Source organism: Drosophila gunungcola, unplaced genomic scaffold (assembly GCF_025200985.1).
Source record: "Drosophila gunungcola strain Sukarami unplaced genomic scaffold, Dgunungcola_SK_2 000075F, whole genome shotgun sequence".
NCBI classification, from domain to species: domain Eukaryota; kingdom Metazoa; phylum Arthropoda; class Insecta; order Diptera; family Drosophilidae; genus Drosophila; species Drosophila gunungcola.
In genome coordinates this window covers 26,836-41,810 of record NW_026453238.1, presented here as the reverse complement: position 1 = coordinate 41,810, position 14,975 = coordinate 26,836, and the positions used below count along the sequence as shown (strand labels likewise).

General features: G+C 35.6%; 1 protein-coding gene across 2 annotated transcripts; it reads left to right on the top strand.

Moving 5' to 3' along the window:
- The first annotated feature begins 1,710 nt into the window (after positions 1-1,710).
- On the top strand, positions 1,711-11,914 carry LOC128264634 (T-box protein VegT). 2 transcript variants are annotated; one of them, XM_053000226.1, is made up of 7 exons: positions 1,711-2,624; positions 5,438-5,805; positions 6,372-6,604; positions 6,776-6,932; positions 7,266-7,427; positions 8,910-8,977; positions 10,308-11,914. In XM_053000226.1, the coding sequence occupies exons 1-7, from the start codon at positions 2,354-2,356 to the stop codon at positions 11,233-11,235; spliced, it is 2,187 nt and encodes a 728-aa protein (XP_052856186.1). In that variant the 5' UTR covers positions 1,711-2,353; the 3' UTR covers positions 11,236-11,914. The 2 variants fall into 2 exon arrangements, with proteins under 2 accessions (XP_052856186.1, XP_052856187.1); XM_053000227.1 differs by lacking the exons at positions 1,711-2,624; positions 5,438-5,805; positions 6,372-6,604; positions 6,776-6,932; positions 7,266-7,427 and adding an exon at positions 8,237-8,561.
- Positions 11,915-14,975: the final 3,061 nt, after the last annotated feature.

Here is a 14,975-nt window from a genome sequence, read left to right as displayed (position 1 = left end):
CTAAGATGAAAAATAAAATTCTAACTATTTTTTTCAACTATAAACAGCACTTTAAGCATATCTAAAAGTTATAATAATTATTGATCCTCACAATTTTTGAAATTTCCTATCCTCATAATAATTTTAAATTTCAATAATGTATAAAAAACGTAGATATTCTGTGCCAAAAGATAAAAAAAAAAAATTATTTCAGAAGTTTAAAATAAAATAACATTTTTGAATTTTTAAAATTTAAATATCTTTAAAAAGTGCAAAATATTGATGGATAAGGCTGTTTATAGGTAATTTTTTCTAGGATGTTTTAAATTTATTAAAAATTCTTAGGAACGACAAGAATTCCATATTAAATTAAAAGTATTTAAACAATTAGGCATAAATCATTTTTAAAACCAGATTTTGTTGTTTTATTTTATTTTCCGTGTGCCTTTCCACGGTCTTTATATTCCGTTTTCCTCTTAACGGTTTATTTAGTGTCGAGGCTATGGCGCAATTTGTATTTATGACCACTGGCAGCGGCACCATCGGCTGCAGTGCAGCATGGGCACCACGAAAACCATCAGCATGAGCACCTCCATGTGGCCGCAGTCCAATTAAAAGCGTTTCCCAAATGAGGCGCATGACTCAGGTCAGCCACCCACTCGGAGGGGCACGCCCACTGCCCACCGCCCCCTGCAAGAAGTAAACAAAGTCCAAATGGGGATCGGAGATCACCACCCCCTCGACCTCCTGCCCATCGCCTGAGGCCACGCCCCAGCCAAAAACAAAAAAAAAGAAGAGAGCGAGAGGGATTTTTGAAACGGAAAAACTGAAATTAGGGAAATGAGAAGCCGAGAAGGGGCTACAGTGAGCTATGCCCTTTGGGAAATCTAAAAACACAAATCTTAAACTTACTTTTATTAACAATATCATAAAAATACCTGGGTATCTTGGTTATTAATATTTTTTTGTTCAGGAAATGCTAAATTTTCTTTTTAACTAAGGATATAGACCGGTGAATATTTGATTTAATTTAATTTTAGTTTTATTAACTCTGCCGTTTTATAAGTTTCTTAAATTTATTTACAAATGCTCCTAATTTATTTTATTTGTCATGCTAATATCCCTAGCCTCTTAGTTACACAAGAACCAACAAAAGGTGTAAATGTTTTAGAAATATATTATTAACAATCAATTTAGAAATATCATATAAAATATTGGTTGTTATACATTTGAATGCTATTCCAGGTTAATTTAAATCATACTAACATAAAAGTTATAAGATATTTCAGTTTTATCCATGTTTTCTATTAAGGGACCTGCAAGTTCTGAAAACTCCCATAAGCATACCACACAAATTATTTAAACGCCTAAGGATCTGGATCGAAAAATCTTCGGAAACTGTAGCCTCACTGTATGCACCATCTGGTAAATGTCTCTTTTGCACCCTACTCTCAGTACTACCCGGCATATTGTTTAGATACACCCATCCAGTGCTGTGCGATCCTCGAAGAGGCCACATATGTCGACCCGGTCTGAAGAGGAGGAGACGCCTCAGCCTCAGCCATTGGTTCATTGGTGGATCGATCGCATCGGGGACCAAGTCTAAATTTGGATGCTGCTGGCGGCGATTGGCGGACGGATATGAGATGGTATGGTATGGGATGGTATGGTATGGGATGCGATGAGATGATATGTTCAAGATCTCGAGAGGCAGTGAGTGGTACGGCTGCCACGAAAACGGGAACTCTCATTCGGCGGACAAACGCTTGACGGAACGGATGTGTGCGTGATCAGAGATCGGATCAGAATCAGAATCACAATCAGAAACATAATAAGAACCAATATAAGAATAAGAAAAAGAATCGGAATTGGAATTGGAATCAGATCGGTTCGATTCGGTTCGGTTTGGTGCGGTGCGGTACCCACGATATACTATATATACGGATAATCAGTTCGCACTTGGCCGGAAGAAGGTGGCAATTGAGACAACTCAACGCTTTCTGCCAGGCGAAATAGAAAGAAAACAAATAAAAGAAGTTCAAGTCAATCAATCAGCTAAAAAAGCAAAAGGAGGAAATTTTCGCCAGTCAACGCGATCGGGCCATAAAAACATTCGAGCCAAGAAAATAGGAATTAATTTATCTTTTCGCTTTTCGATTTCGATCTCGATTCTGATTGACAACTGCGAAAGGTTGCCGTGATTTTTCACACCCCTTCGCGATAGAATTGTTTTTTTTTTTTGCAGTGCACAGTGAGTGAGTGAGTGAGATAGAGTGTGTTGGCTGCAATAATCAAATTTGACAACTGCGCGAAAAACGTTTCGAGATCAAAACAGTGAAGCTAAAACAAAACAAATCAAATCAAATCGAAATAAATGGGCCAAGAATTCAGTGCGATTTCCTTTTTTTACTGTGAGCCCCAGATATCCACCAAAACATATCTCCATATATATAAATACATATATATAGAGCCGATCCAGTTCGCGATGACGCACCTGATGGGTCCGACGGAGTGCGCCAGTGCCATGATGACCACCTCGATGCAGTTCCTGGACACCAGCCTCCCGGATTACAACTGCTACGCCAACGACTACTGGTCCTCGCCCTACATGACCGGCGGCCTGAGTCCCATGAAGCAGATCGAAGGTGAGTTTTTGCAGCTGCAGGGGATCGGGTGTTCCAAGGAGCAGGAACTTCTATAAAGTGAGGGTTCTACCCCAACTATTTTTGGCCTATTTTGTAATTAAAAGGTTCAGTGTTTATCTAGTGTTTACCTGTCTAAATGTAAATCTTTTTGGATAATACCCAAAATTAAAACCTCAAATAGTTTGTGAATCAGTTTTACCTTTGGAAAAGTATTTTGCAATTTATTAATTTTATGTATGAAGTTGAAACCACAGAAACTTTCTGTATCAGTTACTCTTAGAAAAGTATGTCGCAAATATTTAGTTTAAAGAACCAACGAAGGTAAACAACTTATAGTTTAAATGTAGTAGTAGTAGTTGTTTCAGTTAATATAATTTGATTTATTTTAGAGTGTCAAGAGTTTTTGAGTGCTACAAAATTGTTAGCAAGATCAACTTTAACATATTCCATTTACCTTTTATCAGTTTTTATAACTGATCTGGAATGATCAAGTTAATTAAATTTATAACGTGTTTATAAGAGACAGTTAACGTTTGGCTTTGTTTAAGCTTTTGTAATTAATTAAAAATATTATTATTAATTAATTTGGTTTTTTAATGAGGCTTAAAATTATCAACAGCCTTTATGAAAAAAGCTGTATAATTATAATAGGGAAGGTTCATACATTTTTGTCAATAACTACATAAAAATGAGCGTCCTCATTTTAAAAATACTCTGAAAGTGCCTAACTATTTTCATTATAGGTTTCTGCAATTAGATTTTTCTAAAATTTTTCTTTAGTTAATCTGTTTTCTGTTTCTTAGGCAACTGACGTAATGTTTCTTTCCCACTCGAATTAATATTAAAAAACTGAAAATCGAAACAATTCTTTTAATTTCTTTTGCAAGTCTAAATCCGTTAAATGCATTACTTATTGGTACCTATTAAATTTGACAAATCAAAACAGATCAAAAGAAATGCTAAACAGTTCCAATAAATTTACATTTGTGACCAAATACATTTCATACCATTTGTTTGGCCCGCAAGTGACCCAAAAAAACTGAAAGAAAATCTGTTTCCGATACAGTAATTAGCAAAATACACGGACCATGGCTGCGGCGGCACAAGAACAAGAAGAAGCCAGAAAATCAAAAAACCAGAACACCAGAAAAACCGAGCAATTAGCTCCGAATTCCCGGATCCGAGATTCCCAATTCTTAATTCTCGGGTCTCGGGTCTCGAGTCTCGTTTTTCAAGTGGCATTTCATTTCTCCGTTGTTGTTGTTTGATGTTGTGGTGTGACAGAAAAAACGATTTGTTGTGCCAAACGTTAATTGATTTTAGAATTCATTCGTGCAGCGAAAAATGCCGAAAAAAATAGCGTCTCATTAAGCGATAAAAAGGCAAAAGAAGGCGACCTGTCATGGGTCATTTGGCGGCAATTCCCGCAACTCGGGGATTTTGAAACTTCGAAACTCCGAGACGGTGACAATTAATTGCAGAAAAACCATTCGAAAGCCGGCAGGCATCCCCCGAAAGGGTGAGATCCTAAATTTAGAGCGGGCAACTCAATCAGCAGCCGCTGCTCTGACGCCGTTTTATAATTGGATATGTTGTCCCATTTGCCCGAAAGTCGAAAGTCGGCTCACTATATCACTATACCACTGTATATACTATGTGTGATTTTACGGGGATCGGCGAGAGATATTAAAGGGATCTTTAATCAGGACTCTGCGCCGGCGTGGCGTCGCCCAGTTTGTTTCCCTGACTTCCACTTTAAATCGCATAAATCACATTAATTATGAAATTAGCAAATCCCAGCGGCTATATATAAACCCATTCACTTGGCATACAAAATGTACGCATATATGCGGGATGGTTTGATTTATAGGCGAATATTTTCCGCCCATTTGTCAGGGATCCGGAATAGTAGGTTGAATTGAGCGCTTTATTTATTTATTTGCTTGGGGAATTTTATAATCGACACAAATTGATTTAAGGTAATATTATTTTTTTAAACTAAAGTAATTTAAGAAAAAGGAAATGGTTTATTGAAGTTTAATATAATATAAGTTCTTTTAACATATAAATACATTTAAATTTAGCCTTTAAAGCATAAACAGGTAATCTAAACATTATTTATTTGTAGGAAGTATTCATGCAAATTGAATGTAGACATGAATGCGAAAAGGTGTTTTATAAAATGTATAAAAAATATTGTAACCCACAATAAAATAATTTAACGACTTTACCATTGCAAGATTTACATTTTAAATACTAGTTGCTGATTTGGAAATAAGCAAACCTATGATCAAATGTTTTCATATTATATTTTGTACTCTTTTGAAAAATGATACTTTGTTTTTATAAGTAAAAATGTATTTTGCAGTTCTTGTTTGATTTATATTATTTTATTTAAAATTTCTGAACATTTGTCCATTTCATTTTGAACTTATTAAAACACAAATTAAGTGATTATTTACTGGTAATTAAATTTTTTGTCCGAAAGTTAATTTATTTTAAAACTTTAATTACTTTAAATGTAATGCAACTAGGACTTAACCTCTACAAGCTTTTTAAACAGCCAGTATAGCGTTCCTTAAACGAAATTTAAGATAGTTCTTAAATAAATTTTAAGTAATGTATTAAAATAAAAATCATTTTTAAATAAAAAAGGCTAGATCTGATTTATCTGAAACCATTTTTTACCTAATCGTTTTATTCTCGTTTATACTTTTATCCTCTGACTTCTGTTTGTGTTACAAAGCACATCTCTGAGTTAAGTTCCTTTTTATTTGGTAACCCCATTTGCTGACCCATTATCCTTATTGCAGCTTGCATCCAAACGGCTGGCAAGGATCGCAGCTCGTACAAGCCGCTGGAGCAGATCGATGCCAAGTTGGCGGACATCGAGACGCACAGTACGGGCAGCACTGGCACCGCGAACAGCAGCAGCAGCAGAAGCCAATCGCTCTCCAATCCCAGCTGCCAGGAGCAGTCCGCGTCCCTCCTGCCTCCCGATTATCCCGGCGGCCACAGTGAAGCCTCGACGACAGCGACATCGGCTGGCACAGCAGCCACGTCGACGGGAGGAGGAAGTGCGTCCACGGGAAACAAAAAATACAAGAGTCAACACAAAAAAGACAACATCAGTGCGGACAGTAATGCGGTGAAAAACAACAGCAACAACATCAGCAAAGGAGTAAGTTAGAAGGATTTTTATATTTATTTGTATATTTATAAAAGTAGTTCCTTGGTTTTGGGTCAACTGAATCAAAAAAAGACTAAATTTAAATCTCACGTATTAAATCTTTTCGGATTCAAATATCTCGAATTACCCATGCGAATGTTAAGGTGGTATCTGTCTATTGAATAAATTAAAAAAATATCGTTCCTTGTTTTTCTTAAATAATTAATTTTGTTTCTATTTTATTTAAGTGCATTTTATTAATGTTATAAATGGTTTAAATTTAAATCAAGTTTTTAGATACTGATATCAATTCCGAAGTAAAGTAACAAATTTGAAATGCATTTTTATATTTAAATTGACTTAAGGCCGCAATAAATAAAAATCAATGCAAAAAATATTAAAATTGTGTACAAAATATTCGGATTTACTTCGTAGTTTTACCAGTGCGCCTTTAATAAAATACTAATCATGTTTTTTATATATATATATTGATATCAACAGAGTTTTATGCCTAGTTTAATTCGTCAAGTTTAATTCAAATCAAATCGAAAAATACTAATATTTTGTTTGTATCACAGGAATCGGAGCCAGTGCATCCATCGCTCGCCCAGGCCATCGTAGTTTTGGAGACAAAGGCGCTGTGGGATCAGTTCCATGCCCAGGGCACCGAGATGATCATCACGAAGACGGGTCGCCGGATGTTCCCTACCTTCCAGGTGAGGATCGGCGGCCTCGATCCTCACGCCACCTACATCTGCATGATGGACTTTGTGCCCATGGATGACAAGCGGTACCGCTACGCCTTTCACAAGTGAGGAAATTGTTTTTGTTTTTTAAAAAAAGTAATAAAATATCAAGCTTTAATTGCAACAATTTAATTAGTCGAAAAAGGAAACATATCTAAGTAAAAAATGTGTTTCAAAAGAAATATTTAATGTTACTATTTCTCCTTAATAAATATACATTTATTGTAATATTTTAGCTCCTGCTGGGTGGTGGCTGGCAAAGCGGATCCCATTTCCCCGCCCAGGATTCATGTGCATCCCGACTCACCTGCCGCCGGCTCCAATTGGATGAAGCAGATCGTGTCCTTCGACAAGCTGAAGCTCACAAACAACCAGCTGGACGAAAATGGTCATGTGAGTCTATAAAACTTATAACGCAAGGCTCTACAATTTTCAGAGTTTAAGCCAAGTATTTCTCAATATTTATTTAAAATTTAAAATTTGTAGTATTTTGAAATATTAACTTTAACACTTAAAACAATCACTTTCCCTATGTAACATATTACCTTTAATTGAATCTGTCTTGTTTTTTTTGTGTTTTTTTTTTTTTTTTTAGATTTAGAAAGGATTGTAACTCTATTTGTTTATTATTTTTGTGCTGTTGTTTGTTTGGTTTTCCTATGTTTTTAAAGTCATAAATTGTTCAACTAATGTTTTTTTCCTCCTTTTTTCCGAATCCATTTACAGATCATTCTGAATTCAATGCATCGCTATCAGCCCCGATTCCATTTGGTGTATTTGCCGCCGAAAAATGCGTCCTTGGATGAAAATGAGCACTCCAGTCACTTCCGCACTTTTATCTTTCCTGAGACGAGCTTTACGGCCGTAACTGCCTACCAGAATCAGCGGGTCTGTACAATTTTAATTACTATTACTTTTATTATTTTATTTAATAAATAATATTTTTGGGGAAATGTGTTCAGTCAAATTTAAAGAATTCTTTACACTAGAAAAGAAAGAAAATGACATTAATGTGTCATAAGCTAAGTCTAAAAAATTCCTTAACAAAAACTTCTAATTATTATTAATTAAGTATAACTGGAAATAGATTTTTGGTTGCTAGGTATTTAAAGACAATGCAAACTGCTTTGCATAACATTTATTTAAATATATAAATATAAATATCAATGTTATATGATTTAACTGGTGCCTCGGCAAAAGTATTTTTATAACTCTTAACAAATCGTAATATTTTTTAGTAAACCCCATTTTTTCTAAACAAAAACTTTAAGTTTTATCGAATTGCCTCCTCAATAATTGCTCAATGCAATTCTTCTTCGAATTCTAACCCCTTCTTATTTTCCCTTGGCATACCAAACAAGAGGCCGCGACCATTTTGTGCCATTTCGGCCTTATTGTTTATGTTTTTCCCATAATTTATAACAAACAGCGGCCAAAGCTCGGAGCTTGGTGCCGCGACCCCATCCATTGCAAAGCAAAACAGCAGCACAAATATATTTATATATATATACATATGAAAAGTGTATGCTTGCTCAAAAATGTAAAGATCGAGCAAGGAGATACTCTTTAAATTTATAATATAAGATGAAATTTAGGCAACATAGTTAAGGGAAAAAGATTCATCATCGATTTGAAATATATTTGAAATAACAACTTTAATTGCTTCGCAAGAAAAAATAAAACAGAGGAATTCTTTCATTACATTTTATCAAAAGTTCTGTGGAACTAACTTTTCGACGAAAACGTCACCACATAAGTTGGGAAATCAGGTGGGCAAGGTGATATGGTAAATAAATAAATACTTAAATGCAGGCCGTTACCTAGGAAAAACACATCTTGCACCTTCCACTTCCACTAACATATTGAAAGGCCATTGAAATGGGGTATATTATATCAGTTTCGAAAGTAAGACGAACTTTGAGGGACCCCGTTCGGAATCCCCATATCTTATCGAACACCATTTCAAGTTGGATGACGAACCGAGGCAACTTGAGGTGCCTCTGGTTCTCGAATTTGTCTCGGGTATAATTCATAATTCTGGCAAGTGGCAAGAACGGGGATTTTCGGGGCCGGGGGTTCGGGTACATTTGCTATAAATACAGCGTAGACATGCTCGGAAAGTATTTAAATTATTTATGTGCTCAATGTGGGTGTTAACACTTTTTCCACCCGCCCTCAAATTTATTGCAAATCATTTTCCATTTTCCATTTTCCCTGTCTTGCCGCTGCCAGTGGAATTCCAGTTGTAAACATTTTTCTCTAATTTGTTGGGCATGGGTATTTAATTTATTTGTTTTGATTTCTCGGCATACTTCTCATGCTTTTCCTGGCCAATAAAAATATTTATCCATTTTCTTCCAACTCTTGCAGGTGACACAGCTGAAGATCTCCAGCAATCCATTTGCCAAAGGTTTTCGGGATGATGGCACCAATGATGTGTAAGTAGTTTTCATATGTTGCCAATAGGATTTAATAGCTAAGATTAATTGACAAATTCCTAATCTATTTCTGTTGTGATTGCGAAACAAGTTGTTTGCTTACATATTATATTTTAAAAATGACCAACCTATTAGATTTTTGTGCAAATTTTAATGTTGAATAATTTGTCAGAGAAAATTTGTCAAACGAATTTAGACCATGATTTTGAAATAATATCAAACAACTTGTGTTTAAATGTTTTCTATATTTTCGACAGCCGCAATTAAATACAGATTTTATTACAAAATTGTGCACAACTATTTGTGGGTGCTTTACAAATGTTAGGAAAAATAAGATTACAACACAAATATTGTTGTTGAAAAATAAATAGCAAGTCTGGTAAAAAAAATAAACATTTTGTTCTGAAGTTTCAATCTTTGGTTAATGTTATTAATAATCCTAACTTTTAACAATATAAATGAAAGCATTTTCTTTATTGAAGCTTGTTTTAATAGTTGTTTCTAAACCAGATCAGTGGTCTTAAAATTGACCCACTTTCTTGATGATACCGCCGCCTGACAACTCTTAAAAACTTCAGCTGCTATCCAAAACTTTTTAGGGATACCCATTCCCCCTAAAAAAACTTCAAATCCCGAAGTCCAAGTGGAACTAGACATTCGGTCGACGGGCAGAGAAATCCCCGGAAAAAAATGGAAAGTCATGAAATAACGAAACAATAACTCAAAAACAAAAGAACTTGAAAATGTAGAACAGAAGCCGAAGATGTTGAGTTGGAATGGAAAGGGGAATGGAAATGGGACTGCCACTGACGATGCTGATGATGATGCCGATGGCACGGCTGACAGATGTGCCGGCGGCATAAACAATTTTCGGGGGCTTTTCATATTTGTCGAACTGCTGGCCCCGACTTCGCAGCATAGTGTAAACAAATCAGCGGTCCGGTCTGCAATTCCCAATTTTGTTTACGACTATGCTTAGAGTTGTTTATTGCAGCGAATACTTCAAATAATTTTGAGTTTTTTGTTTCAAACTTTCAAACATTTTCCCAAATGTTCGGCCTATTTATAATATTTTCTGAAGCCTTCGTTTTCACGTTATTGCTTAACTAATTGCGTCTACATTATTGCTTTGAAAGAATGAAAAGTTTCCATAGTTTTTGTTTAACAGATAATAAGGTTGTTTGCATATTTTGTATTATTATTCTTATTATTATTACTTAATTGTATAGTTGTCAATTTTTGTACCACTGCCTATGAGTTAAGATATAATTTTTTTTAATAGAATACATATTCAATATTCTTTTGCCATTTCATGTGCTTGCATTTTTAGAACAACTGGTGGTGGCAGCAGCATGTCCTCCATGAGCCACGAAAGTCAGGCTCGCATGAAGCAACAGCAGCAACAACAGCAACTGCAGCAGCAGCAGCAACTGAAGGAGCGAACGGCGGCAACTGGCAACTTCAGCCTGAGTTGCAGCGACTTGGGCGTGGAGCAACAGCAGCAGCAGCAACAGCAACAGCAGCAGCAACAGGGAGCAATCCTGCAACTGCCGGCAACGCCCTCCAGCAGCTCCACCTCCGGCAACTCCCCCGATTTGCTGGGCTACCAAATGGAGCAGCAACTCCAGCAGCAGCAGCAGCAGCAGCAACAACATCAGCAACACCAGACGAACCAGCAGCAGCAACATCTCCACCAGCAACATCAGGCGAACCAGCAGCAATCGCTGCTGCAACAGAGCCAGAATCAGACCCAGTATGGAAGTTATCATAGCCATGGCTATCAGCCACAACATCAGCCCCATTCCCATTCCCATCCCCATCCCCTCACCCCGCACTCCACCAGTTCCGCATCTCCGCCGGCAACTGCCACAGCAGGAACTGCAACAGCGGCAGCAGCAGCAGCAGCAGCAACAGCAGCAACATCAATCGGCACGGGAGCAACACAAGTGATGACTGCGGCCAATATTTACTCGAGCATTGGTCAACCTTATGCCCAGGAACAGAGCAATTTTGGTGCCATTTACCATCATAATGCGGCTGCTGCTGCGGCCGCCCACTATCACCATGGCCACGCCCACGGGCACGCCCACAGCCACGCCCACGGCCCATATGCCAGTGCGTACGACAAGCTGAAGGTGTCGCGTCATGCGGCAGCCGCCGCCTACGGAATGGGTGCCACCTATCCAAGTTTTTACGGATCGGCGGCCCATCACCAGATGATGCGACCTAGCAGCTACATAGAGATGGTGCCACGCTAAACGCAATGTCTGGGCATCAGGGAATCCGGGGATTTCGGTTTCATTTCACATATTCTTTAAAATAACCCACAACTTGCCTGTAAAAATTATTTAATACTCTAAATTAAGAATTATTCGTCGGTACATTGAAACAGAAACAAATATTCCTGCCAAAGCTAAATAGATCTGAAGCCAGAAAATAGTTCTAAAATCAAGAATTTTTATCAAAAAGAATAATACGGTGAAAACAAAAAAAAAAATATAGCTTCGATTAAATTTTAAATATTTGAGATAAAATAATAAATAAAATAATTTGTACTTACATTTTGTTAAGCATTTTTGTACGCAACAAAAATATATAAATATATGCTACTCCGCTTACAAATCTACAGTCAAGACTAGTTCTAAAAATCAACGAAATTTGATATTTTTTTAATTTAAGGAAGATTAATTGATACGCTCAAAATCTAAATGTTGAAAACCCTTAAATTGACTAATATTTTGATTTGGAGCCAAAAATAAAAAAATTATAATATTCAAACGAATGCATAGAGAAATAAAGGTTCCAATATCAGTTTTAATACATATTGTGTATTTAAATCTTAAGATCTACATTTGCAACAAGAAATCTCTACTTGATTTTAGAATTAATTTGTTTAAGCTAGTGCAGGATTCAAGTATTAGCAGCCAGAAAACCAAATATGAATGCAACAAGTATTACAAGTATTTCTACAACAAAAATTTACCATAATAAATATTGTTTTTTTTTTTGTAGCCTAGTTCTTATGTAAAACAACAATTTAGAAAACCAGAAACTATATTATTTGATGTAACTTGTAGTGTAATTATTATATAAATACATTTTTTTATTAACATTTTAGTTACTTCGTTTATTCTATGTAAATACAAGCACATATATCGCTATATATAAAACTGAAACAGTTTCAAATAATAAAAACAAGGAAAATTAAAAAAAAACTCAACAACAAAAGCATAAATTAACAAAAAAAAAACTAATTTTATTTCAAAATGGCCGAAGTCAATTGGGAAATGGAAATGCCACGGGGAAAAACGATTTTCCATTTACCATTTTGTTTATGCTATATAGCACTTTATCTCCATCTCTCTTCGGCAAACGTTTTCTGTGGACTCTCCCGTCTCTTTCTAAACAAAATGTGCCGTTGTTTTAATTGAGATAAACCAACGAAAGAGCCGCGAGAAAAAGAGGCTGGAAAATGCGTTGGAAAATGGGGAAATGGGGGTATGTAAAAAGAAGACAGAGTACAGAATAGGAGCTGAGGAAAAGTAGGAGTTGCAAGTCAAAAAATATTTTTAGAAGACTCTGATATTGAAGGTGAAAGTAAATAAAACATCAACCAAGAAAACCAAGAAAAAAATTATTTTTATCAGTTATTTAAAAGACTTTATTTAACATATATTTGGATGCGACATAAAAAACAGAGATATTTAAAAAACACTGTTATCTTTGATATATACATTTTTATTTAACTATTTTTTTTTTCATTATTAGTTTAAGAATATTTTCAGAAATGAAGAAATACCGTATAAACCAACCTAAGTAGTTAACATTTTGTAAAAATGAGAAATAATATTTAAAATAGGAAAATTTTAGGATTCAGAAAAAGGAACAAAATCGAGACGGAATTTATAGCCCGAGAATCTATAGATTTAGAGATTGGTGAGAGTTTGTGGAGTAAAGTTTCAGGAAGAAGTAGATGGAGGAGTGTTAGACGATGGGGGTCCACAGGAAAGGGAGGGGAAGATCCACAAAGGAAGCCATTAAATCGTATCTTCCATTTTCCTCCTCTTTGATTTCCAAGCGACTTTTCTTTGTTATCATTGCGCGTCCATCGACCCTCAAAATGAGTTTTCCACACTCTGATAAGTTTTCCCCCCGACGATTGACTAGGCAAATGGATCTCCACCCAATGGAAAATCGATTTCGAGGCGTACTATATATGCTTATAAATATATTCAAGAATTGGCAGGCCATCGATCGATTTGAAATGGATTTAAATGCCAAATGGAGCATTTGAGATGGCCATAGCTGTCATGTGCTATCATTTAAAGGGGTAGATAAAAGCCGAGCAAATAATTTGGCATTTTCATGTGTGTGCGGTGTTAATACCTCATTATTCATTCAGTCGAATAATATTTGATTTTGTAATAGCTGCACAAACAATTTCAATTGGATAATGGTTTCTATATAGGTAAAACTCTTAGCAACTGAAAAAACTCAATCTAAATATGAGAATTCACATAAACATGCATCTGTTTAAAAAAAACACTTAATCTTATCGAATTCTAGCTTGGCTATTTATAATATGAAATGATTGTAATACTACTACTACTACTTTTAATATTACCACATACTGCATTATATATTGAAAATTTCAAGAACCTTATACCTTTCACCAGATGTTAATATTATAAAAAATTTAAAAATATTAAAAATGTCATTACTTTAAATATAAAAGTATGATAACTAAAGTGCCTATTGCCACAAGAAGATCACAGAAAAAGATCTCTATAGCTTAAATATATAAAACCACAAGAATTATACCAAAAAAGCCCAATTCCATAATGCACTAAATGCCATTAGTATAAAAACAAATGGATGCCTTTATCTAAAATATCTCATATCAATAGAATACCATAATTTCCTTTACCAGAGTAACTCAAAGGAAAATAGTTTCATAACTGAAAAATATACAATAACTTATTTAATAAGTGAAATATATAAAACCTACAGATATATATCAAACCAGAAGTAATATAACAAATAAGGTATTCCTTAACTTAGAAATCCTTTAATTAAACTACCTTTCGGAAGTTCCTAAACAATCTGGAGACCTATCGACAAGTTTCCCCGTCAGTGGCCGTCTGCCACTGAATTCTATTCCGTAGGATACCTCCCGCCCCTATACCATATAATTTCCATATCCCCCGATTCCCGATCCCCGATTCCACGATCCCCAATCCCCAATCCGTCGGCGACACATCTGTTTGTTCTTGGGCGTTGTTTTTGTGAAATTTTTATGCAAGTGATGAGAAATTTATGTTCTACTTGGTCGCTGCTCTAAGGCGAATTGCATGCCAATTTGTTCTTATTTATGGGTCCTCGTCCTACCATCGGAGCTGTGCCAGAAGATATGGCATATATATGATGGCGTTATTAAATTTTAGACATACGCTCGCGGCTCTTTGAAGATGCGGCCCTTTAGGGAATCTACTTCTGTCTAATATAGTGGACTAGTTAGAGTACACTATATATGTATATTTTTGGTTGGTCTGGCCAAAGTTCAATATGCCATACAATTAATCTCGAAAACCTCCCATCGTGTCAACATTTCCGTGTGACTAATGACTGTCGCATTTGATGGCTTGTCACATTTTTTGAGCATTGTCTTCGTGTCTTGTCGTGTGAAATTGAGTTTTGAGTTCTCTGCGCAGGTTAAACGTCAAACGAGTGACGTTACTAATGATAAGAAGTCTATGTGTCGCATGCTTTGCTGATCGTTCCATCTAATATTACTTCAATAGATACTGTATTATACTATATATAATTGTGTGATTGATTGATTTTGGTGCTTGGGATTTAAAGATAGCCAAAGGTAATGTATAAGCTATTATTTAAGGACACTTTTAAAAAACATATTATATAAATTGTTGGGTGTTTAAAATAGTAGAAATCCAAAAGACAATAGTTTAAAAACTAGTTCAAAAGGCTACATACATAT

Excerpts from the sequence above, each read along its gene's own strand:
- LOC128264634 (XM_053000226.1), top strand. The coding sequence starts at position 2,354 with ATGGGCCAAGAATTCAGTGCGATTTCCTTTTTTTACTGTGAGCCCCAG. Across the intron at positions 2,625-5,437 it reads TCCCATGAAGCAGATCGAAG|CTTGCATCCAAACGGCTGGC; the intron begins GTGAGTTTTTGC and ends TCCTTATTGCAG. Across the intron at positions 5,806-6,371 it reads GCAACAACATCAGCAAAGGA|GAATCGGAGCCAGTGCATCC; the intron begins GTAAGTTAGAAG and ends TTTGTATCACAG.